Below are 25,862 nucleotides of genomic sequence, written 5' to 3' on the forward strand. Positions count from 1 at the left end.
ATGTGAAAAGCTTTGCACACCTGGATTTGGGGATTTTTTGTGCCCTTCTTCCCTTTAGATCCTCTCATACTCTGTCAGGTTGGATGAGGAATATCGGTGGACAGCTGTTTTCTGTTCTGGTACATCTCTAGCACCACCACTCTGAGCACTGTTGCTCCACAAGGCTGTGTGCTTAGTCCGTTGGTGTTCACTTTACTGACTGCAATGCACAGCTTGAACCATATCATCAAGTTCATTGACAACACAACTGTGTGGGTCTCATCAGCTAGAACTATGAGTCGGCTTATGGAGAGGAGCTGCAGCGGTTAACACACTAACACAAAGCCAACAATCTGAATGTAGACAAAAACTAAAGAGATGGTTGCTGACTTCAGAAGAACTCAAAGTGATCACCCTCCACTGTATATTGAGATCATCAAGAGCACCAAATTCCTTGGTGTTCACCCGACAGAGAACCTTACTTGGTCCCTCAACATTAGCTCCATAGCCAAGAAAGTCCAGCAGCACTTTTACTTACTGTGAAGGATGAGGAAAGTTCATCTCCCACCACCGATCCTTACTACCTTCGATGGAGGGACTATTGATCGCATCCTAAGCAGCTGCATCACTGCCTGGTTTGGAAATTGCACCATCATGGATTGCAAGATCCTGCAGTGGAAAGCTAGGACAGCTGAGGAGATCATCAGAGTCTCTCTTCTCTCCATCTTGGACAAGTACACCACATGCTACATCCGTAAAGCCACCAGCATTGTGGAGGATCCTTGTAGAACCACAGCTAGATTGTAGAAAAAGGAGTCAGAGCAGCTAGACCCAGTCAGAGTCCTGGAGACCTCAGCCAACAAGCTGCTCCCTCTTCATTGGCTATTCCACAGCTGAGTCAGTGCTGGTGCCAGCCAATCAGATGAAAGGACCCTTCTACCTGATGATTCCAGCACTCTTTTATCTGAGATAACTTTTCCTTAGGCAAGCAAACAACTTGGAAGTAGAGCAGTGGCACCAAGTGCCAAAGGAGGATTCGGAGAAACAGAATAGGAGATGGTTAGTAACAGATTATAAATATTGCATTACTTATATTTCTATTTCTAAGACTAACAAAAGAGATGCAGCATGTGCAGCTAAGCAGCAGCTCTAGTCAAGGTATGCTAAGCTGAACTGAGTTTGAAGGGACACCTCTTATACTAGCCCTCCTAGGTGTTATGACTAGTACATTCTGTGACTTTATGTTGCCTTTGCATAATATTTCATTATCTATGTGGCTAAACTGCGGGTTTTATACCCAGAATATCTAATTTTGACATTAAGTTTTAAAGGAAGTTGGGAAAACGCTAATCATTTCTATCATCTTCCCACAATACCATTTTGGATTGTTTACTGCCGCTACTGTTTTGTGGTAGGTGCGTCAGTCATGGCCTAAGAAACACTACAAGACTTCCATGGGAACGCACGATGCACATCGTCATTAGCTCAAACTATAGGTTCCGGCTTGTTTGATTCTCACTTAGTGCTGAGACACAACACTAGGAAGGTTTGTGATGATGATGAAGAGAGAGACCCTGAAGTGCAAAACTGATAAAAAGAGTTGTATACTAAGATGAGTCCACACTGCAGATTGTCCTCCTCTAGAACTTACCATGGTTGTAAGGTTAACGAGTTATTCTGAGCTGTTCCATAATTGCTCTGCAAAATGTAGGCAAAGGATATCTTGCCAAGCAGAATTTTCTGTTTTGCCGTGGAATCATTTTGCACTGTGGTAACTGCCAATGGTCAGCTGCAGACCCTTGATATCTAGACTGCAAAGGCCCTCAGCAGCAGTGTCTTACAGCAAGATCTAATAGGAAAACTCCTATGCCCGCTCATACAGGGATTGCTTCATAGCGCCACAAGCAGGACGCTTCTTGGTGACATCAGCTGTGCTTGATCTCTCCCTCACTTATCCCTGACGTTACTGCGCAGCACCGCTACTACACTCCTCTCATCTACAGTACATATCCTGCCGACTGCACCAAGTGGTTTGTTGTAAAATCACAACACGATCCTTTCCAAATTGTACATTTTGCACTGTGGTAATGTCTGATGGTCAGGTGCAAACATGCAATGTCTAGATTACAAAGTCCCTCAGAAGCAGTGTCTTATACTGTAGCAAGAGCTAATAGGAAAATTCCTATCTCCACTAGTGCAGGGATTTCTTTCAAGTACTGTAAATTGGGCGCTACAGGGGAATAAAATTGATGAGGCACAGCATGAAGTTATGGGAAAGAGTACAGGAAGCTATGTTAAGAAAGGGGGTGATGATTAGTGAGCAGCAGTATGGTTTCGTGCCAAGAAGGAGCACCACAGATGTGATGTTTGCTCTGAGGATTTTGATGGAGAAGTTTAGAGAAGGCCAGAAGGAGTTGCATTGCGTCTTTGTGGACCTGGAGAAAGCATATGACAGGGGGCCTCGAGAGGAGCTGTGGTATTGTAGGAGGAAGTTGGGGGTGGCAGAGAAGTACATAAGAGTGGTATAGGACATGTAAGAGGGAAGTGTGACAGTGGTGAGGTCTGCGGTAGAAGTGACAAAGGTGGGATTACATCAGGGATCGGCTCTGAGCCCTTTCTTATTTGCAATGGTGATGGACAGGTTGACAGATGAGATTAGACAGGAGTCCCCGTGGACTGTGATGTTTGCTGATGACATTGTGATCTGTAGTGAGAGTAGGGAGCAGGCTGAGGAGGCCCTGGAGGGTGGAGATCTGCTCTAGAGAGGAGATGAATGAAGGTCAGAAGGAACAAGACAGAATACATGTGTGTCAATGAGAGGGAGGTCAGTGGAATGGTGAGGATGAGGGGAGTAGAGTTGGCAGGCAGGGTGGAGTAGGTGGAGAAGAGTGTCAGGAGTGATTTGTGACAGACGAATATCAGCAAGAGTGAAAGGGAAGGTCTACAGGACGATGTTATATGGGTTGGAGACGGTGGCACAGGAGATAGAGCTGGAGGTGGCAGAGTAAGATACTAAGATTTTCATTGGGTGTGACGAGGATGGACAGGATTGGAAATGAGGACATTAGAGGGTCAGCTCAAGTTGGACGGTTGGGAGACAAAATCAGAGAGGCGAGATTGCGTTGGTTTGGACATGTGCAGAGGAGAGATGCTGGGTATATTGGGAGAAGGATGTTAAGGATAGAGCTGCCAGGCAAGAGGAAAAGAGGAAGGCCTAAGAGAAGGTTTATGGATGTACTGAGGAAGGACATGCAGGTGGTGGGTGTCACAGAGCAAGATGACGAGAACAGGACGATATGGAAAAAGATGATCTGCTGTGGAAACCCCTAACGGGAAAGCAGCCGAAAGAAGAAGAAGACTGTAAATGGGACATTTCCTGGTCACATCAGCTGTGCTTGATCTCTCTCTCACTTATCCCCGACCTTACAGTGCAGCACCGCCAGTACACATCCTGCCGACTACGCCAAGTGGTTTGTTGTGGCATCACACCACGATCCATCCTAAGTTATACATATTGCACCATGTTAACTGCCAGGAGAAATCGGCAGACATCTGAATATCAAAGTTGCCCTTTCTTTCTTTCTTTCTTTCTTTCTTTCTTTCTTTCTTTCTTTCTTTCTTTCTTTCTTTCTTTCTTTACCCTATTATATATTTCGCCCCTCCTGAAAATGTGGAACCTTTGATATTTGTAAAGTCAAAAACAGAGGATGCCATCATCTACACAAGATAAGCATGACAAGTGTCTGAGCCAAGCCGCACTTACAGATAATATAATAAGGACTGTGTTTATGCCCAAGGAGTTTAGAATATCAAACAACAAGATTACCACAGTGTAAGACAAGGTGAGAGTTATGCTAAGCATTTTATCACTTCATTTTTATATTACTCTATCCTTTTTTTTTCATAAACAGGATTCCATGTGATTATCCGATGTTGTTTGAAGATTAATCAGATAAAGTGCTAAATTTAGATAAGATAAGGAACCTAAGGAAGCAAGTCGTAATTAACAGAGGATGTACATAAATAAATCAAATTATCCAAATAAATTATCTTAAATAAACATCCTGTTGTGACTATGACTTATTAATTTAACAGTATTAATGTAACATTCTCAAACCAGTTTAATTCAATTCAGGTTTACAGCAGTAGGGGAGGGTGGTGTGGGTGGGAGATGTTAAGGGGGCCGGGTCCTACTCCAGCAGCGATAGGAACAGACAGGAAACAGGCATGGAGAGGACACCAGTCCAATCCACAGCCCACTCATGTACAGTGGTGTGCAAAAGTATTCAATCTCCTTGAAACACATCATACTTTTCTGCATGACACAAGATTTGTCCATGTATTTATCCATTTAGTATTTTTAATGTGAACTCTTATGTGGTAACAGTACATCTCCAACTGCCAGATCAACCATTTTCTGTAGATATTTAACTGAAGAAGAGAAACTCCAAAGTTGGTGTTTGTCTGCGTATTCAAGCTCTTCACGTTCATACTTTGTTGAGAACTCGTTAGCTGCATTAACGGCCGTCGTTCTTTTGGTTATGTCCCAGTTCTGCACATTGTTCAGGAGGGATTCTTCCCCATTCTTCTTAGCAGAATCCATCAAGACCCTGTAGATTGGTGGGATGGCACCTCTTGACAACAGTTTTCAAACAGTGCCACAGATTCTCAGTAGGGTGAAGATCAGGGCATTGACTCTGCCATTCCAAAACTTTCACCTTTCTGTTTCTGAGCCATTCCAGTGTCACTTTGGCCTTATGCTGAGGGTCTTTGTCATGATGAAAGACTAATAATCTCCCAAGCTGTAATTTCATAGCAGACTGGAACAGGTTCTCCTGTGATATTGTGTGGTCTTTATCTCCATCCATTGTCCCTTCAGCTCTGACAAGATTCCCAGTCCAAGCACATGAAAATCATCCCCATAGCAGGGTGCTGCCACCATCATATTTCACCGTAGGTGTGGTGTTTCTGGAGGCATGGACAGAGTTAGTTTAACACCACACATACCTCATTGAAGTCTGGCCAAATACCTGTAGTTCTATTTTGGCCTCATCTGACCATAAAATCTTCTCCAACATCTTAAATGAGTCTTTCTCATGCTTTGTAGCAAATGCCATACCTGTTTTTATGTGGACCTTCTTAAGGAATGGTTTCTTTCTTGCTCCCCTCCCATAGAGGCCAGTGTTATGGAGAGCTCTTGAAATTTTGGACCCCTGCACCCTCACTCCACTCTCAGCCAAAGAGCACTGCAGAAGTCTGAGAGTGACAGTTGGATTTTTAGTCTCCTCTCTCACCAGTCGACATCTCGCTCTGATCTTTAGTTTGGAGGGGCAGCCTGTTCTAGTAAGAGTCTGGTCTGCTGTGATGAACCTTCCACTTTCTGATGATGGATCCAAAAGTGCTTGACAGGACATTCAAACTTTTTAATATTTTTATGTAGCCATTCCCTGCCTTGTGCATTTCAATGACTTTGTTTCTCATATCAGCAGAAGACTCCTCGGTCTTCATTTTTGCAGGGATTGTCCAACAAAGACTATGGTCCTTAGAAAGGTGGCTTTTAATATAAAAAGAGATACAAAGGATTCATAAGTTGGACCTCATTATGTTTAATTATGACTGTCAAAGACTGCCACCTTTGTGTCATTTGTGACTTATTTGTCATTTGTGTAAACATGGAGCTTCCAAAGTACAGAGGTTTAAATACTTGGGCAAACAATAACTTTGGAGTTTTTTGTTCTTCATTTAATTATCTACAGAAAATGGTTTATTTGGACTCTGGAAATGAATTGTAACAGCATAAGGGTTCACGTAAAAATACTGAATGGATAAAAATGTGGACAAATCTTTTGTCGTGCAGAAAATTATGATGTGTTTCAAGGAGATTGAATACTTTTGCATGCCTCTGTAAAATTCATTGCATTTGTCATTCATACAGATGGCACAGGTGCTGCATCATGAACATCCATCCATCCATTTCCCAACCCGCTGAATCCGAACACAGGGTCACGGGGGTCTGCTGGAGCCAATCCCAGCCAACACAGGGCACAAGGCAGGAAACAATCCTGGGCAGGGTGCCAACCCACCGCAGGACACACACAAACACACCCACACACCAAGCACACACTAGGGCCAATTTAGAATCGCCAATCCACCTAACGTGCATGTCTTTGGAATGTGGGAGGAAACCGGAGCGCCCGGAGGAAACCCACGCAGACACGGGGAGAACATGCAAACTCCACGCAGGGAGGACCCGGGAATCGAACCCAGGTCCCCAGATCTCCCAACTGCGAGGCAGCAGCGCTACCCACTGCGCCACCGTGCCGCCATCATGAACATTAACAATTTTATTATGAATCCCATACCAAATGGCGTATAACAGAGACATATGCATTGCATTTGTCATTCCAACAGATTGCATATTCATAATAAGACATGTTATTACTACAAATGTTTGTGATACACCACGTGCTGGAATGAAAACTGCAATGCATATGTCTCTGTTATATGCCATTTGGTATGGGATTCATAATAAAAGTTTTAATGTTTGTGATTCCCTGCCTTGTGCCCTGTGTTGGCTGGGATTGGCTCCAGCAGACCCCCGTGACCCTGTGTTCAGATTCAGCGGGTTGGGAAATGGATGGATGGATGAATGGATGGATGGATGTTTGTGATGTGCCATTTGCGCCATATGCTGGAATGACAAATGCAATGCATTTTAGTACCACATACATTATAATATACATTTCAAAAAGATGGTGGTTCACTTCAGATGTTAGCACTGAAGTCTATATTGATTCCTTAAATTTCAACCCATCTTAGACAGGTAGGACAGCCAGTATTAAAATGCAATCTATAACGCAATACATTGTGCAGAAAGTGAAGGATACGAATGAATGAGCATCCCAGCCAGGTTGGTCAGTGATACCTTTCTTACAGTCATATGAAAAAGTTTGTGAACCCCTCTCAGCCAGCATAATAATTGACTCTCCTTTCAGCAAAAAAGATAACAGTGGTATGTCTTACATTTCCCATGAACATCTGAGTACTGCGGTGTTTTCCAAACAAAGATTTTTAGTGAAGCAGTATTTAGTTGTATGAAATTAAATCAAATGTGAAAAACTGGCTGTGCACAAATATTGGCCCCCTTGTCATTGTGCTGATTTGAATGCCTGTCACTGCTCAATGCTGATTACTTGGTGTGATGAGCTCGTTAAGCCTTGAACTTCATACACAGGTGCGTCCAATCATGAGATATAAAGGTATTTAAGGTGGTCAATTACAAGTTGGGCTTCCTTCCCTTTGACTCTCCTCTGAAGAGTGACAGCATGGGATCCTCAAAGCAACTCTCCAAAGATCTGAAAACAAAGATTGTTGAGTCTCGTGGTTTAGGGAAGGCTACAAAAAGCCATCTCAGAGGTTTAAACTGTCAGTTTCAACTGTAAGGAATGGAATCAGGAAATGGAAGGCCACAGGCACAGTTGCTGTTAAACCCAGCAGGTCTGGCAGGCCAAGAAAAATACAGGAGTGGCATATGAGCAGGATTGTGAGAATGGTGACAGACAACCCACAGATCACCTCCAAAGACCTGCAAGAACATCTTGCTGCAGATGGTGTATCTGTACATCGTTCTACACTTCAAACATCTGTATGGCAGGGTGATAAGAAAGAAGCCCTTTCTGCACTCACACCACAAACAGAGTTGCTTGTTGTATGCCAATGCTCATTTAGACAAGCCAGATTCATTATGGAACAAAGTGCTTTGGACTGATGAGACAAAAATTGAGTTATTTGGTCAGAACAAAAAGGGCTTTGCATGGCGGAACAAGAACACCGCATTCCAAGAAAAACACCTGCTACCTCCTGTCAAATTTGGTGGAGGTTCCATCATGCTGTGGGGCTGTGTGGCCAGTTCAGGGACTGGGGCCCTTGTTAAAGTCGAGGGTCCGATGAATTCAACCCAATATCAACAAATTCTTCAGGATAATATTCAGGCATCAGTCACAAAGTTGAAGTTACGTAGGGGTTGGATATTCCAACAAGACAATGACCCAAAACACAGTTGGAAATCTACAAAGGCATTCATGCAGAAGGAGAAGTACAATGTTCTGGAATGGCCGTCACAGTCCCCTGACTTGAATTTCATCGAAAATCTATGGGATGATTTGAAGAAGGCTGTCCATCAAATTGAACTGAACTGGAGAGATTTTGTATGAAGAATGGTCAACAATACCTCCATCCAGAATCCAGACACTCATCAAAGGCTATAGGAGGACAGCGTCTAGAGGACAAAAGGAGGCTCAACTAAGTATTGATGTCATATCTCTGTTGAGGTGCCCACATTTATGCACCTGTCTAATTTTGTTATGATACATATTGCATATTTTCTGTTAATCCAATAACCTTAATGTCACTGCTGAAATCCTACTGTGTCCATAAGGCATGTCAGATATTAAAAGGAAGTTGCTACTTTGAAAGCTCCGCCAATGAGATACAAAAATCCAAAGAATTAAGAGGGGTTCCCAAACTTTTTCATATGACTGTATGCAGAGAGGTTGTCATTGGAGGAGGACAGTGAGGGGCGGCCTTCTGGGGCAATACGTTGGGTGGCAGCATCCCCCTGGTAAGGCTCCTGTTTGAACACTGGCCAGGCTGCATGGGAGTTGTAGTTCTGCTAGGGTCTTCAGGTGCCACTAGAGGGAGCTAATGAGAACAGGCTCCACTATCAGGGAGGGGCTCGGCCTGACCTGGAAGTGCTTTGTATTCTCAATCTTATTAAACCAGAAGTATTCCTGCCCAGGCCGAGTACAGCCACCCTAACCCTGACGCAGGTTTTAGTCCACCCAGCACACAGTTTATTTATAGTCCAGCACGCGATGCTCACGGGGCAATAATTTTATTTATAAGGCATTTTACATTTGTAGTAAACCTCAAAGTGCTACATAAAAAAAATGTAAACAAAGACACAACAAGATAAAACAATAATTAGAGTCCATCCATCCATCCATTATCTAACCCGCTATATCCTAACTACAGGGTCACGAGGGTCTGCTGGAGCCAATCCTAGCCAACACAGGGCACAAGGCTGGAAACAAACCCCGGGCAGGGTGCCAGCCCACCGCAGGACACATACACACACACACACCAAGCACACACCAGGGACAATTTAGGATCGCCAATGCACCTAACCTGCATGTCTTTGGACTGTGGGAGGAAACCCACGCAGACACGGGGAGAACATGCAAACTCCCAGGACCTGTGTCTCCTAACAGCGAGGCATATATAGAGTCAATTTTGTTAAAATGCTTTCCTGAATAGAAAAGTCTTTAGCTGTTTTTTTAAAACAGCCCACCATCTGCTGTGTTCTCAGGTTCTCTGGTAGGCCATTCCAGAGCCGTGGAGCTGTAACTGCAAAGATCCGGTCACCCATTGTACGAAGTTTGGTCACAGGGGGGTGAAGGCGGTGGGTTTCTTGTAGTGGATTGTAATATAAGAAGTTCCTTAAGATATTGTGGAGCATTTCCATGGATACACTGGTGAGTGAGCAAACAGAGTTTGTATTCGATACGGAGATGGGAGCCAGTGAAGTGACCGAAGGATTGGTGAGATGTGTTCATATTTCCACACCCTCATTAGGATCCTTGCAGCACTATTTTGGATTTGTTTGAGTTTTTGAAGGCTTTTGTTGGGTATCCCGATGAGGAGTGCATTACGATAGTCCAGCCTGGAGGAGACAAAGGCATGAACCAGCTTTTCAGCATCACAAATGGACAGGCAGGGACAGAGCTTGGCTATGTTTCGAAGATGAAGGAATGCAGCTTTACAGAGGTGATGGACACGTGTATCGAATGACAGATGGGGGTCTAACTTGACACCCAAATTAGTAACAAAGGGGGACAAAGTAATGGTATGGCCAGAAAAGGAAATACAATTTACGGAGGGAACAAAGTTGATGGGGGGTACCAATTAAAAGAACTTCAGTTTTGGTGCTGTTCAGCTTTTTGCTGCCTCCATTCCACCACAGGCTTTGTCCTCTTCCTCCCGACTCAGGCCATTAAGTGGTGGTGACTGGCTCCTTTTATAGGGCACCCTGAAGGACTCCAGGTGCCCAACCAGCTTCTTCCAGGCAGCACATCTGGGTATGGCGTAAGTGCTGTCAGATAGTGGCCTTGTTAAAATCTAGTTGCCCCCTGGCAGTGGCCACAGGCCCCAGCAGGGTTGAACTTCCATGCTCACAACCCGTGACCCCACTGCAAGCTAAGGGTGCTGCCCTCTGTCGGTCGGTCCAGGGGGGTCTTGAAAATACTCTCTACCCCAGTTCTTCCATACTCAGGGGGTCCCAGCTGGGTAAGGGGATGAGTCAGACTCAGAAGAGGAGTCTGGTAAAGCTCACCTGGTAGGAGTGGAAGAGGAAGAGTTGTGTTGTTGGAATTGTAGATTGTTGGAAGAAGAATCCATTGAAAGGTATTTTGTAAAACAAATAGAATTTACTTATTAATAATAAATAATAATAATAATACATTTTATTCATATAGCACCTTTCCCATGCTCAAGTCTTGAACCCAGAACAATGCTGGTGTGGCTTTGTCTAGGATTTGGGACTCACTGATGCCCTCTACAGGCCACACCTGATACAAAGTGAGAATGTATCTATCAGCAAACCAAAACGAGCTTGAGGGACCGAAATGTCCCATCTCATTTGTCACACTTCTTACGCTGGGATGTACAAAGCGCCGTCTCTATGAAGCATGACAGCAAAAATAAACATAACAAATAAAAAAAAAAATTCTTCTCAATTTAGCTGTTTGAAAATCTCGCCTTTAGCCGGAAAATGAGAGAACCAACATAGCAAATCTGGTGTTATTGGGATAATAAATCGGCGAATGCAGCGAGGTGAGGTGTTTTCATGCTTGACATCCTCCTGGAATTACTTTTCTTGTTACGTCCTCAGCCAGACAGATTGGTTTAGAACTGCGCCCGATATCGGTTACTGTTGATTTAGGATGATGTGAAAGGAGATTAAGTAAAATGTCAGTGTGTGTCAAGGGAATATATATAAGGCGGATTAAAACAATTTAGAGACAATTACTAGGCAGAGATTGCTTCCGAAGACGGGTTGGTCCGCCTCGCTGGTTTTAAATAACACATAAGGAAAGCAAAAAAAAAAAATAAGAAATGCAGTTGTTATGTCATCTATTTTCAAAATGCTCTGATCGTAATGGGCAACATAACGGCACAGGGCAAGAACTGCAGCCTCACTCATCAAGCAACCTGGGCTTACAGTGCATCCGGAAAGTATTCACAGCGCGTCACTTTTTCCACATTTTGTTATGTTACAGCCTTATTCCAAAATGGATTAAATTAATTTTTTTCCTCAGAATTCTACACACAACACCCCATAATGACAACGTGAAAAAAGTTTACTTGAGGTTTTTGCAAATTTATTAAAAATAAAAAAACTGAGAAATCCCATGTCCATAAGTATTCACAGCCTTTGCTCAATACTTTGTCGATGCCCCTTTGGCAGCAATTCCAGCCTCAAGTCTTGTTGAATATGATGCCACAAGCTTGGCACACCTATCCTTGGCCAGTTTCTCCCATTCCTCTTTGCAGCACCTCTCAAGCTCCATCAGGTTGGATGGGAAGCGTCGGTGCACAGCCATTTTAAGATCTCTCCAGAGATGTTCAATCAGATTCAAGTCTGGGCTCTGGCTGGGCCACTCAAGGACATTCACAGAGTTGTCCTGAAGGCACTCCTTTGATATCTTGGCTGTGTCCTTAAGGTCGTTGTCCTGCTGAAAGATGAATCGTCGCCCCAGTCTGAGGTCAAGAGCGCTCTGGAGCAGGTTTTTATCCAGGATGTCTCTGTACATTGCTGCAGTCATCTTTCCCTTTATCCTGACTAGTCTCGCAGTCCCTGACGCTGAAAGACATCCCCACAGCATGATGCTGCCACCACCATGCTTCACTGTAGGGATGGTATTGGCCTGGTGATGAGCGGTGCCTGGTTTCCTCCAAACGTGACGCCTGGCATTCACACCAAAGAGTTCAATCTTTGTCTCATCAGACCAGAGAATTTTCTTTCTCATGGTCTGAGAGTCCTTCAGGTGCCTTTTGGCAAACTCCAGGCAGGCTGCCATGTGCCTTTTGCTAAGGAGTGGCTTCCGTCTGGCCACTCTACCATACAAGCCTGATTGGTGGATTGCTGCAGAGATGGTTGTCCTTCTGGAAGGTTCTCCTCTCTCCACGGAGGACCTCTATAGCTCTGATAGAGTGGCCATCGGGTTCTTGGTCACCTCCCTGACTAAGGTCCTTCTCCCCCGATCGCTCAGTTTAGATGGCCAGCCAGCTCTAGGAAGAGTCCTGGTGGTTTCGAACTTCTTCCACTTACAGATGATGGAGGCCACTGTGCTCATTGGGTCCTTCAAAGAAGCAGAAATTTTTCTGTAACCTTCCCCAGATTTGTGCCTTGAGACAATCCTGTCTCGGAGGTCTACAGACAATTCCTTTGACTTCATGCTTGGTTTGTGCTCTGACATGAACTGTCAACTGTGGGACCTTCTATAGACAGGTGTGTGCCTTTTCAAATCATGTCCAGTCAACTGAATTTACCACAGGTGGACTCCAATGAAGCTGCAGAAACATCTCAAGGATGATCAGAGGAAACAGGATGTACCTGAGCTCAATTTGGAGCTTCATGGCAAAGGCTGTGAATACTTATGGACATGGGATTTCTCAATGTTTTTATTTTTAATAAATTTGCAAAAACCTCAAGTAAACTTTTTTCACGTTGTCATTATGGGGTGTTGTGTGTAGAATTCTGAGGAAAAAAATGAATTTAATCTATTTTGGAATAAGGCTGTAACATAACAAAATGTGGAAAAAGTGATGCGCTGTGAATACTTTCCGGATGCACTGTATACTGTGTATATATGTATATATCTGTGTATATTTTTTCTATCTATCAGTAGGTACAAAAGGTATTATTTAATATATAGTGTAACAGTAGAGGCGTGGAGCCACCTCTAACAACCTCAGGTACCACTCTGAACACGAGGTAAAAGAATAATTATTATTTATTTTCTATTATACTGTGCACCAAGCACCTTCCACTCCACACTCATATAAATCACCAATACTCTCTCTCAAAACCAATCCTCCTCGCCCAGACACGTCGCCACCCTACCTCCCAGCTCAGCTCCGTGTCTGGGCTTTCCCATAGTCCTTTTATATCCCCTGACCCGGAAATGGTTCCTGGCAAAACCCACAAGTCCGTTTCCTTCCGGGTCAGGGTAAACAGTCCTCTTCTTCACCCCGGGAGCATGTTGTTTCTTCTGGACACGTGATGCTGACGCACTCCCGGGTTATAGGGCACACAAGAGCCCACTAGCCCCCCTACAGCGACTCCCGGTGGTCCCCAAGGTATCCAGCAGGGCTGTGTATATAAACTACAAAGTCCATGAGGCCCTGCTGGAACTCGGGGCACCATCATGCTGTCCGGAGGGCTCCTCCTTGCGGCCTGGGGGTGGCGACCGGAGTCTGTAGCCGGTCGTCCATCACAATAGCTTTAAGGATATGAAAGGTACTATATAATTGGTATCTGTCTAGCTAGAAAGATTCAGTAGGTATAAAAGGCATTATTTAACACATTCTGTATATAGACAGATATGAAAGGTATTATATAATCACTAATAATGTAATTTCTCTGAAAGATAGATGGATTGACACCATAGCTACAAAAGCCATTATTTAATATCTATCTATCATACAGTGCCTTATTTATTCATCAAACTGGTGTGTAACAACAGCAGACCAGGCTGGCATAGGGCACATACATTTCAATGAACACACTTTGTCAGTTAAGCATGTCCTTGCCAGGCGTTTTCTCCTATTGAACTTACAATTAAGCCAGTGAGGTGACGTTTCATTGAGCCATGACACCACTGACGTGTCCATGCTTAGCTCTGGCCCAGTGCCCACAGTTTCTGGGACATTAACCAGATCCCTCAACTCTGCTCTGGACAAGCAGGTTAGAATACAAATGCTTCCATCCATCCATCCATTTTCCAACCCGCTGAATCCGAACACAGGGTCACGGGGGTCAGCTGGAGCCAATCCCAGCCAACACAGGGCACAAGGCAGGAAACAATCCTGGGCAGGGTGCCAACCCACCACAGGACACACACAAACACACCCACACACCAAGCACACACTAGGGCCAATTTAGAATCACCAATCCACCTAACCTGCATGTCTTTGGACTGTGGGAGGAAACCGGAGCGCCCGGAAGAAACCCACGCAGACACGGAGAGAACATGCAAACTCCACGCAGGGAGGACCCGGGGAGCGAACCCAGGTCCCCAGGTCTCCCAACTGCGAGGCAGCAGCGCTACCCACTGCGCCACCGTGCCGCCCATACAAATGCTTAGAAAATAACATAAAAATGTTTTACTGTTATCCTGCTAAAATCATTTCTATGATAATATTAATATTTATACCTCATAATGTGGAATTAAGGATGACTGGATAATTCCCCGAGCTTCTGAGCTAATTCCATTGAGTGACGGTCTTTTGTCTCACCCCACCATTGTGTCCTGAAGTGCTGAACCTTGATGTCAGTTCTTTTGTTCAGATGCAAAGCTGAAGCCTAATTAGACTTTCACTAGGGGCTACCTCTCAAGTGGGGGGTCTGCTTCTAATGCAGAAAACACAAAGCACTCATCTCTGCGCGTGTGCATATCTGATTAAGACAAGAGCAGGAATAAAAGTGGAAATCCAGTATCTTGCATAAAGCCAACTGAATGATGTCCATTGGCCTGACAGATAGTCCATTATCCAGGACACCTCTGGCTCATCCACCTGCATATCTTAGAGTTGACCCCTGGATGGTATTGAAAGCCACTGGAGAAATCAAAAAACAGAATCCTCACAGTGCTGCCAGCTTTGTGGAGCAAACAGAGATTTACATCCTCCACTCCAGTCTTTGTCCAATAGGCAAACTGCAGTGGGCCCAGGTGGTCTACCACAAGAGAACTCGTATACTCCAGGACCAGCCTCTCAAAGGTTTCAATGATGTGAGATGTACGTGCCACTGGTCTGCAGCCAGTAGTTGAAGAGGCTCCTGCCTTCTTTGGAACAGGAACAATGTGTGATGTTTTCTAGAGCAGTAGCACTTTCTGGAGCCTTAGTGACAGACTGAACAGGTGACAGAGGACACCACAGGCCTTAAGAACTCAAGGATCGACTCCATCTGGTCCCGCAGCTTTTCCTGTGTGTAGCTTCCTCAGTTGCGTCCTTACTTCCTTAGTCTTCGGACATTGATGGTCAGCGGTGGACTTGTCATCTGCCATTCTAGTTGACGTGGTAGGAGTTGTTGATATATTAGACTAGGGGTCACCATGTCTGGTCCTGGAGGACCACCGTGGCTGCAGGTTTTCATTCTAACCCTTTTTTTTAACGAGTGCCCTGTTTGTGCTGCTAATTAACTTCTTGTGAATTCATTTTAATTGAATTGCTTTTTAAAGATTTGTTACTCTGAATTTCTTCATTGTTCCTCTGAGTTGCTTCATTTCTTTCCTTAAATGGCACCCAAACAGAAGTGAAATGTGAAGTGAGGGAGCCAACAGAAGACCAACTAAGTCAGGGCCGCAAACTCCAACCAATTTCACTCCAACCAGCTGCTTAATGAGGCGCCGATTCTTGTTGTTATTTAAACCCGTTCTTTAATTTTGTGGCTTGTTGTTGTACTCGTGGTGCTTTAGCAGACATTTCCAAATTGTTGATTTTCTCTTTTCTAAGAGCTCTATTAAAATGTTTTCTGAACCTGAGCAGATTGACATTCCTGAGACCTTCATCTTTCTTTATTTTCAGATATTGTATGATGGAAACCAGTTATTTTGTCTCATTTTGTATCTCATTTTTGTTTGGCTGCTAATTAAGGAAATAGAAACAATTGAGGGGTCCGAGCCTTCAAGACCAAGTCAATTAAAATGAATTCAAAAGAAGTTAATTAGCAGCAATTAGCAGGTCACTAATTAAGAAAAGGGTTAGAATGAAAACCTGCAGCCACGGAGGTCCTCCAGGACCGGACTTGGTGACCCCTGTATTAGGGGTGCTGTGGCAGTGGGAGGGAAAACCAATTTAAGACCGTTAGTTGTGTCCACATTCTCAGATTTTATTCACACTACTGTATTTTTGTCAGCTGTGGAGACATGCAAGGACCAATTTCATTGTAATAAAGCTAACTTGACTTTACTGTGCTCCTCCACGTCTAACATCCCCAGTCATCCCGCAGTCGACACTGTTTAGCTCATGCAGCATGGCCATTATAATATTTGGTGAAACGACATTTCTTGAGCATGTGTGCAGGTTATCTTGATTGAGTTGCAGTCACAAGATTGGCTGCTTGGAGGACCTGATCATTTGTCCGAAAAATAATAATAATAATCTTAAAGACAGACCTCAGTATGTGCGTCTCAGGAACTGCAGGTCTGACATTGTGGTCAGCAGCACAGGAGTGCCGCAGGGGACTGTACTTTCTCCGGTCCTGTTCAGCCTATATACTGTACATCGGACTTCCAATACAACTCGGAGTCCTGCCACATGCAAAAGTTCACTGACGACACTGCTATCATGGGCTGCATCAGGAGTGGGCAGGAGGAGAAGTATAGGAACCTAATCAAGGACTTTGTTAAATAGTGCGACTCATACCACCTACACCTGAACACCAGCAAAACAAACCAGCTGGTGGTGGATTTTAGGAGGACCAGGCCCTTCATGGACCCCGTGATCATCAGAGGTGACTGTGTGCAGAGGGTACAGACCTATAAGTAGCTGGATGATAAGCTGGACTGGACTGCCAATACTGATGCTCTGTGCAAGAGAGGACAGAGCTGGCTATACTTCCTTAGAAGGCTGGCGTCCTTCAACATCTGCAATAAGATGTTGCAGATGTTCTATCAGATGTTTGTGGCGAGCGCCCTCTTCTACACCGTGGTGTGCTGGGGAGGCAGCATAAAGAAGAAAGACGCCTCACGCCTGGACAAACTGGTGAGGAAGGCAGGCTCTATTGTAGGCACGGAGCTGGACAGTTTGCCATCCGTGGCAGAGCGACGGGCACTGAGCAGACTCGTGTCAATCATGGAGAATCCACTGCATCCACTAAACAGGATCATCTCCAGACAGAGGAGCAGCTTCAGCGACAGACTGCTGTCACCGTCCTGCTCCACTGACAGACTGAGGAGATCGTTCCTCCGCCACACTATGCAACTCTTCAATTCCACCCGGGGGGTGGGGGGGGTGGGGATTATGGGGGGGTTGGGTAAACGTTAATATTATACAATGTTATTGTCTGTCTGTATACCTGCATTGTTATCACTCTTTAATTAATATTGTTTTGTATCAGTATGCTGCTGCTGGAGTATGGGAATTTACCCTTGGGATTAATAAAGTATCTATCTATCTATCTAATCAGGTGCAACTAATAAAGTGGCCACTGGGGGCACTAGACATAATGTCAGTAATGTTGTAACGGCCGACCCCTTACCCCAGGGGTGCCAACTCCAGTCCTGGAGGGCCGCCGTGGCTGCAGGTTTTCATTCTAACCCTTTTCTTAATTAGTGACCTGTTTTTGCTGCTCATTAACTTCTTTTGAATTCATTTTATTTGACTTGCTCTTGAAGACTTTTAAAAAATGTAATCTGTTTGAAAAATTTCAATCTGGTTACCGAACTTCTCACAGTAGAGATACAGCCCTGGTCAGAGTCACCAATGACTTCCTAATGGCCACTGACCAGGGTTCTTCATCACTCCTTATCCTCCTGGACCTCACAGCTGCATTTGATACAGTAGATCATAATATTTGCAGGTTAGGTGGATTGGCGATTCTAAATTGGCCCTAGTGTGTGTTTGGTGTATTTGTGTGTGTCCTGCGGTGGGTTGGCACTCTGCCCGGGATTGGTTCCTCCCTTGTGCCCTGTGTTGGCTGGGATTGGCTCCAGCAGACCCCCGTGACCCTGTGTTCAGATTCAGCGGGTTGGAAAATGGATGGATGGATAATATTCTCCTTCATCATCTTCACTATATAATTGGACTTTCTGGCATTCCTTTCGAGTGGTTCGAGTCCTATCTTAGACAGGGCTGAGTATGTGGCTTTGGGGGATGCTAAGTCTCATACCCACACTGTCACCTTTGGGATCCGACAAGAATCAGTCCTTTGGCCGACACTCTTTCATATCTATATGCTACCCTTGGGTCACATTATCCACTGGCATGGAGTTTCATTCCACTTCTATGCTGATGATACGCACTCTATGTGAGACTGGATTCGACTTCTCTTACACCTCCGTCAACTTCTTCCTCTTGCTTGGATAAGACTGAGGTCTGGATGTCCAAGAACTCCCTCAAGCTGAACAGCACTAAAACTGAAGCTCTTTTAATTGGCACCGCCCATCAACTTCGTTCCTCTGTAAATTGTATTTCCTTTTCTGACCATACCCTTCTGTTACAAATCTGTGTGCCAAGTTAGACTCCCATCTGTCATTTGATACACATGTCCATCACCTTTGTAAAATTACATTCCTTCATCTTCGAAACATAGCCAAACTCCGTCACTACCTCTCCCTCTGTGATGCTGAAAAGCTGGTTCATGCCTTTATCTCATCCAGACTGGACTATCGTAATGCACTCCTCATCGGGATACCCAACAAGAGCCTTCAAAAGCTCAAACAAATCCAATATAGTGCTGCAAGGATCCTGATGAGGGTGCGGAAATATGAACATATCTCACCAATCCTTCAGTCACTTTATTGGCTCCCATCCATCTCCGTATCGAATACAAACTCTGTGTGTTTGTCACCAGTGTATTCATTGAAATGCTCCAAAATATCTTAAAGAACTTCTTATATTACAATCCACTACAAGAAACCCACCGCCTTCACCCCCCTGTGACCAAACTTCGTACAATGGGTGACCTGGCCTTTGCAGTTGCTGCTCCACGGCTCTGGAATGGCCGAACAGAGAGCCTGAGAAATCAGCAGATTGTGGGCTGTTTTAAAAAACAGCTAAAGACTTTTCTATTTAGCAAACCTTATTAACAAGAATGCTATAATTATTGCTGTTTTATCTCTGTTTTTATCTTGCTTTGCCTTTGTTTAAACTTTTTATGCAGCACTTTGAGATTTACTGCTAATGTAAAGTGCCCTATAAATAAAATGCATTATTAATATTATTATAAGACTCAGGCCCCTCAATTGTTTCTTTTCCCTTAATTAGCAGCCAAATAATAATGAGATGCAAAATGAGCCAAAACAACTGGTGTCCATCATACAATATCTGAAAATAAAGAAAGGTGAAGGTCTCAGGAATGCTGATCTGCTCTTAGAAAAGAGAAAATCCACAATTTCGGACATGTCTGCCATTGAGCAATGAGAGCAGCAACAAGCCATGGAGTTAAAGAACGGGTTTAATTAACAACAAGACTCAGCGCCTCATTAAGCAGCTGGTTGGAGTTTGAGGCCCTGACTTAGCTGGTCTTCTGTTGGCTCACTCACTTCACATTTCATTTCTGTTTGGGTGCCATTTAAGGAAAGAAATGAAAAAATTCAGAGGAGCGATACAGAAATTCAGGGGAACAAATCTTACAAAAAAAGTTAATTAAAATGAATTCTAAAGAAGTTAATTAGCAGCAAAAACAAATCACTAATTAAGAAAAGGGCTAGAATGAAAACCTGCAGCCACTGCGGCCCAGCAGGACTGGAGTTGGTGACCCCTACCTTACCCAGACGGGCCACTACACTACCACGACTATTCCTTGGATAACCTGAGGCTTCTTTATCTAGTAACAAACCGGAACTCCTTACATGTTGTCTTATTTTTCCTGACACGACGAAATAACCAGCAAACGGTAAACAGATATGTAAAATCAAACACGGATATATTGTAAATGATAGATATAAATATACACGAGGACAGACGAATATTCAACAATATATATATATATATATGTGTGCACAAAACACACCAGTGACTAATTATTATATATGACACAAATGTACAAATATTTACAAAGAACCCGCCCATGGTCCTAAACACTAACTGAACAAATACAAACTCAGATGAAATGATAAACGGCGGTTGAAATGAAAATGACAGATGAGTCCAAAAGCTAATAAAGTCTGGCAAACGTTGGATCTTGGCTGGTGTGAAATCTTGCTTCCGCCCAACAATAAAAAAAAACGACCCCGCCATAAGTGTCCTCGGCAGTGGTTGGCAGAAGTCCAAACCCCGGGGTTTCTCGGTGCTGGCTGTTGTGTCAATAATCCGGATCCTGAAGAAGCAACTAATGGACTGCTAGGATGTTTCAGAATTAATTTGAAATATGGATGCGTAAAATGATTCTTTTCCTTCCTTCCTTCCTTCCTTCCTTCCTTCCTTCCTTCCTTCCTTCCTTCCTTCCTTCCTTCCTTCCTTCCTTCCTTCCTTCCTTTCTCTCTCTCTCTCTCCTTTCTCTCCTCTTGCTTAAATACAGAATGTCCCGGATGTAACTGGTGGATCCAACAGGTGATTCCCGTCTTGGGTTGCGGTCTCCCTCCATCATCCTTCCCTTCTTCACTTACGGGGGCAACATTTACTGACGCACATATAAAGGGACAGAACACGGGACGATGAAAAGAAAACACACTCAGCACTGACAAAAAACAAATACTTATTATTACGTAGCCCTGATACAATGTGAGTGTTGTGGCGGAAGCGCTTGGTTGGCGCCGACCCGACACAGACTGGCACCGGAGGCACAGGTTAAAATGAAGATTTTATTTTTCTTCAGCTGGGTAATCACGCCTTCCCCATGTCCCTCAGCTACAGCACAGTCAGTCCCAAAACACACCAAACAAAAACACCAACACACTTTTCTTCCTCCACTCCTCCCAGGCAGCTTTGTTGTCGTCGTCCTCCTCCTCATCCTCTTCCTCCTCCTCGTCCTCGTCCTCCTCATCCTCTTCATCCTCCTCCTCCTCCTCTTCATCCTTATCCTCCTCCTCATCATCATACTCCTCCTCCTCCTCTTCCACCTACTCATCCTCCTCCTCCTCGTCCTCCTCCTCCTCCTCCTACTAATCCTCATCCTCCTCCTCCTCCTCCTCATCCTCTTTCTCCTCATCATCCTCCTCCTCCTCCTAATCCTCACCCTCCTCCTCCTCCTCCTTGTCCTCCTCCTCCTTCTCATCCTCTTTCTCCTCATCCTCCTCCTCCTCCTCCTCATCCTTCTCATCCTCCACCTCATCCTCCTCATCCTCCTCATCCTCCTCGTACTCGTCCTCCTCCTCCTAATCCTCATCCTCCTCCTCATCCTCCTCCTCATCCTCTTTCTCCTCCTCATCCTCCTCTTCCCCCTCCTCGTACTCGTCCTCCTCCTCATTCTCCTCCTCATCGTCCTCCTCCTCATCGTCCTTGTCCTCCTCCTCCTCCTGACTCTGGCGCCCTGAGTGGTTGCTGCAGGCTCTTCTTATAGCCCACCCGGAAGTGCTTCAGGTGACAATTAACCTAATTCAGCCGTGCAGCTCCTTTTGGTGGTGGACACGGAGCCCAACAGGGCTGAGCCCTGAAGTCCCATGCCTGTGGCCCTGATGTAACCCAGGATGGTTGCCACCACGTGTTCCGGGGATGTAGTGTGCATCCCAGTGCTGCTCACCCCGTCAAAGGGGCGTCCCAGCCGGGTATGGGTCCCAGCCATCCGCCACAGTGTGTTATTGTATGTCATTTTCTAACCTGCTTATTCCTGAACAGGGTGATGGGGGTAGGCAGAGCCTAACCTAGCCAGCTTATAGGGCACAAGCAAGGAGCAAACCTTGGAAAGGATGCCACACTAATGCCCATTTACGAAATGCCAGTCCACCTAAGCAGGAAGGATGAAACCGGAGCACCCGTAGGAAAAACCCCACAGACGTGGAGAGAACATGCAAACTCCACGTAGGGATGAGCTGGACGCAAACCCTGGTCTCCTTACTGCAGGGCAGCAGTGTGAGCACTACGCCACTGTGCCACCATCATTGTATGAAAAAAGTGCACTTGAGTGACATAAATAATTGAAAATAAAAATGGAAAAAACAAATGTGTGCCTACATTTTTCTTATGTATGTATTAATTCTGACATTTTAAATTTTGTCTCAACAGTGAAATCCGATGAGCTGCAAACAATCAAAAAGGAACTGACACAAATCAAAACAAAAATTGACTCCTTGCTGGGACGACTGGAAAAGATAGAGAAGCAGCAGAAAGTGGAATCTGGTAAGTGAACTCACGTAGCTCTTCAGTTTCAGGATGGAGATCCAACTAGACATCCCATTCATGATGAAACAGAAAGAAAGATGTGCTGCTCTCACCAAGTTCAAGTCCAGCATATTTAAAATTCTGTTGGCGGCCGATGTTGTCTCCAGAGAGGAAATGCATGTCTCAAATGCCCATAAATGCAGCAGTCCACCTAAAGATAACACATGAAACAGCACAGGAACAATATCAGCTTGTATTCATAGAAGTGTTTATGTAAAGTTACCGTGTATCATAGGTTATTATCATTAGCAGAAAGCCAGGAAGAACATGTACTAAAGCAAAAGAAATAAGAAGGATAAGTGTCCGTGCATTCATTTGGTAACCATATCTCTGTCACTCCAAAAGATGGCGCATCACAGACATTAACAATGCTTTTATGAATCCCATACCAAATGACATATAATAGAGATACATGCATTGCATTTGTCATTCCAACAGATGGTTGTGACGACGTGGGTTCCACTCTATGCTTCCAACTCCTTTTTAGGAGCACTTGAACCCGACACCGCCAGTAATGTCACCAGATGAGCTGGACAGTGAAGATATCACGAAGCAAGGGGATGGTGCAAAAAGGTGCAAAGTGCTTTTATTAAAAACTGGAAAATCTGCACCGTGTCCAAATAAATAGTGCAGTGTAATCCAAGCGTCCATAATGAATAATCCATTAAAAAGATAAAAAATCCCAGATGTTTAAACCAAGGCTAAAAACGAAATTAGAATCGTGCTGAAGACATTGGGGTCACACCAGCCAAGCTTAGTTCCTTCCCAGTCTCTCCAGCTCCTCATACTACCGACCCCCGTCCTGGCTGCCTCCGCCAGTGTCTGCCTGAACGTTCGGGGTCAGTTGTCCTCCCGTCTTCCTTCTCACACTTAAAGCCGTCCCTCTAATCCCTGGGGCGGACTTGTCCCCAATCGCACCCACTCTTCTATTAACCCTTTAACCGCCAACTCCCTAAATATTCCCCATGCCAGGAGAAATCTGAACAATTTTCGTTTTTTTACTTTACATTTATTCAAGCAGTATTTAACTGCTGAAATACCTGCTGAAATGTTTCAAATAAATGGTCAATCAAAGGACGTAGCTTGAACAAGCGGTCACGGTTTGGATCTTTCATATCTGGCTCAGATAACGGGCAGCAGTCCAGTTGAGATGCTGGGGATACACCCACTCATCGCCATCATCCGATGCGTCTTCATTCACAGTATCATGCAGCGCACGTTGCTGATCATCATTGTCGCTAAAATCTTCTTCAGAACTGCTACAATCATGATCAGAATTATTGTCCAAAATCGCCTGCAAAACCTCACTTGAAGTCAGTTTACGTCTCGCCATATTCACAGCTTTCACTTTCGAATCACATCACGTGATCGGCCAATACAAGCGCAGAGTTGTCGAAATACAACGTAGTAATAATACCCACGCCAAACTGTCAGTTATACTACGCACCAGGCATTCACATAACCACAGGCAAATGTGCCGGATAATTCCGGCAGAGGGCGGTTAAGGGGTTAACTCAGTGGGTACAATCCTGACCCACAAGCGCGATCACTTGCTCCATTTGGGACCCCTGACCGCGTTATCCTTTCTCTTCCTCAGCTGGCTCATCCACTCTCTTTCCCCCAATGCTGCTCTCTTGCTCTCTGCCTCTTCCTTTCTTTTACCGTTCCCCTTTTCCGACCCAACGCCTCACTTCTGTTTATCCTGGGGACGTGGCTCAGGTGTGGCGATTAGCAGCTCCCGGCTTCAATTACAGATGCGGACGACTCCTATATCTATATGATAGATAGATAGATAGATAGATAGATAGATAGATAGATAGATAGATAGATAGATAGATAGATAGATAGATAGATAGATAGATAGATAGATAGATAGATAGATAGATAGATAGATAGATAGATAGATAGATAGATAGATAGATAGATAGATAGAATATAATGTTAACGTTTACTCCCCAGGTGGAATTGAAGAGTCGCATAGTGTGGCGGAGGAACGATCTCCTCAGTCTGTCACTGAAGCTGCTCCTCTGTCTGGAGATGATCCTGTTCAGTGGATGCAGTGGATTCTCCATGATTAACAGGTGCCTGCTCAGCGCCCATCGCTCTGCCACAGATGTCAAACTGTCCAGCTCCATGCCAACAATAGAGCCTGCCTTCCTCACCAGTTTGTCCAGGCGTGAGGCGTTCCTCTTCTTTATGCTGCCTCCCCACCACACCACTGTGCAGAAGAGGGCGCTCACCACAACCATCTGATAGAACATCTGCAGCATTTTATTGCAGATGTTGAAGGACGCCAGCCTTCTAAGGAAGTATAGTCCTCTCTGTCCTCTGTGGCACAGATCATCAGTATTGGCAGTCCAGTCCAGTTTATCATCCAGCTGCACTCCCAGGTATTTATAGGTCTGCACCCTCTGCACACAGTCACCTCTGATAAACCACGAGTGCGGAGATTATTTCTTTAAAAACTGGGCTTTTCTTCTAAGCTGTGGTCCCGCTCTACCACAGGGTGCCAACCCTGTAGCTCCATTTAATTACTTTGAAACAAAACGCAAAATGGTGCACCAAAAAAATTGGCCTGACAGAGTCCTTGGCTTTGGTCAATTGGGCTTACGGGGGCTCCTTTGCTATTCGACTCCTGGTCTTCAATGAGACACCACCATTTGTTGGCTGCCCCATTTAATGGCATCCTGACCAGAATGAGGCTGGGCCTGTTCTGGGAGTCACGTGCCCTCACTGGACAACGTCTTGTAATTATGGGTGACAGCGCCCCCTCTCATCCCAGAGTGGTGTTACTTACCTCAGTCGATGATCCCCAGTGGCAGAGGAGTGACACGGGACGTTGACCTGTTTACAGCCTCCCTGCCTGTTCAGGTTAACTTCAGTCTTCCTCTACTGCAGTACACGTCTCTTCCAGTAATTTTCGTAGTAAAACAGATTTACCACTTAAGGCAACCAGAATACTTAGAAAACAGCCCTGGATGTCTGTTTCTAGAAATGTTAATTTAGTTTATTTTTAGCCAAACCCAAAGAAGTTTTTCTTGAACCTGAAGGTGAAGTCAACTTGTTTCGTTTAATAGTTGACTCTCCTACATAACCCGCCATGTGAAAGGCATCTCATTTTATGTGAAGGCAGTAAAGATAAAATGGAGCAAGAGAGTTAACCGTCAGCACTAACAACCAAATCGACAATTAAAATGTAATTATTGATTTGAAAGAAAAACACACTGGCGTCTATTCTTACTGTTTAACACCTCTAAAAATAACAAGTAGAAGAAATAAAAAGCAGGTTCATTACAAAGTGCTGCCCTTAAGGGCGGGTGATCCATTAACCTGAAAAATAAAAAAACAAAAACGACAAATCAAAGTCCATCCACTCAGTGATTCTGCTAATTGGAATCCAAAGAGCCTATTATTCCAGTTATGGGCAGATGGTAAGAACCATTTCTGGATGGGACATCAGGCACAGGCTCACCAATGAACCGACCCTGCACGTCTTTGGGGATGTGGACAGAAAACCAGAATGCCCAGAAGAAAACTCACATGGGCACTCCACATGAACA

The 25,862-nt window shown here is 44.6% G+C and overlaps 1 protein-coding gene across 9 annotated transcripts in view; it reads left to right on the plus strand.

Moving 5' to 3' along the window:
• Positions 1–25,862, plus strand: part of LOC114653202 (RNA-binding Raly-like protein) — a 1,200,559-nt gene that overhangs the window by 1,132,827 nt on the left and 41,870 nt on the right. For all 9 annotated transcript variants that reach the window (XM_051929289.1, XM_051929291.1, XM_051929292.1 and 6 more), the window contains one exon: positions 22,147–22,260. In XM_051929289.1, coding sequence (XP_051785249.1) covers positions 22,147–22,260 — 114 coding nt within the window. The remainder of the gene's footprint in view (positions 1–22,146; positions 22,261–25,862) is intronic.

The sequence above is a fragment of the Erpetoichthys calabaricus genome, chromosome 6 (genome assembly GCF_900747795.2).
Source record: "Erpetoichthys calabaricus chromosome 6, fErpCal1.3, whole genome shotgun sequence".
Taxonomy (NCBI): Eukaryota; Metazoa; Chordata; class Cladistia; order Polypteriformes; family Polypteridae; genus Erpetoichthys; species Erpetoichthys calabaricus.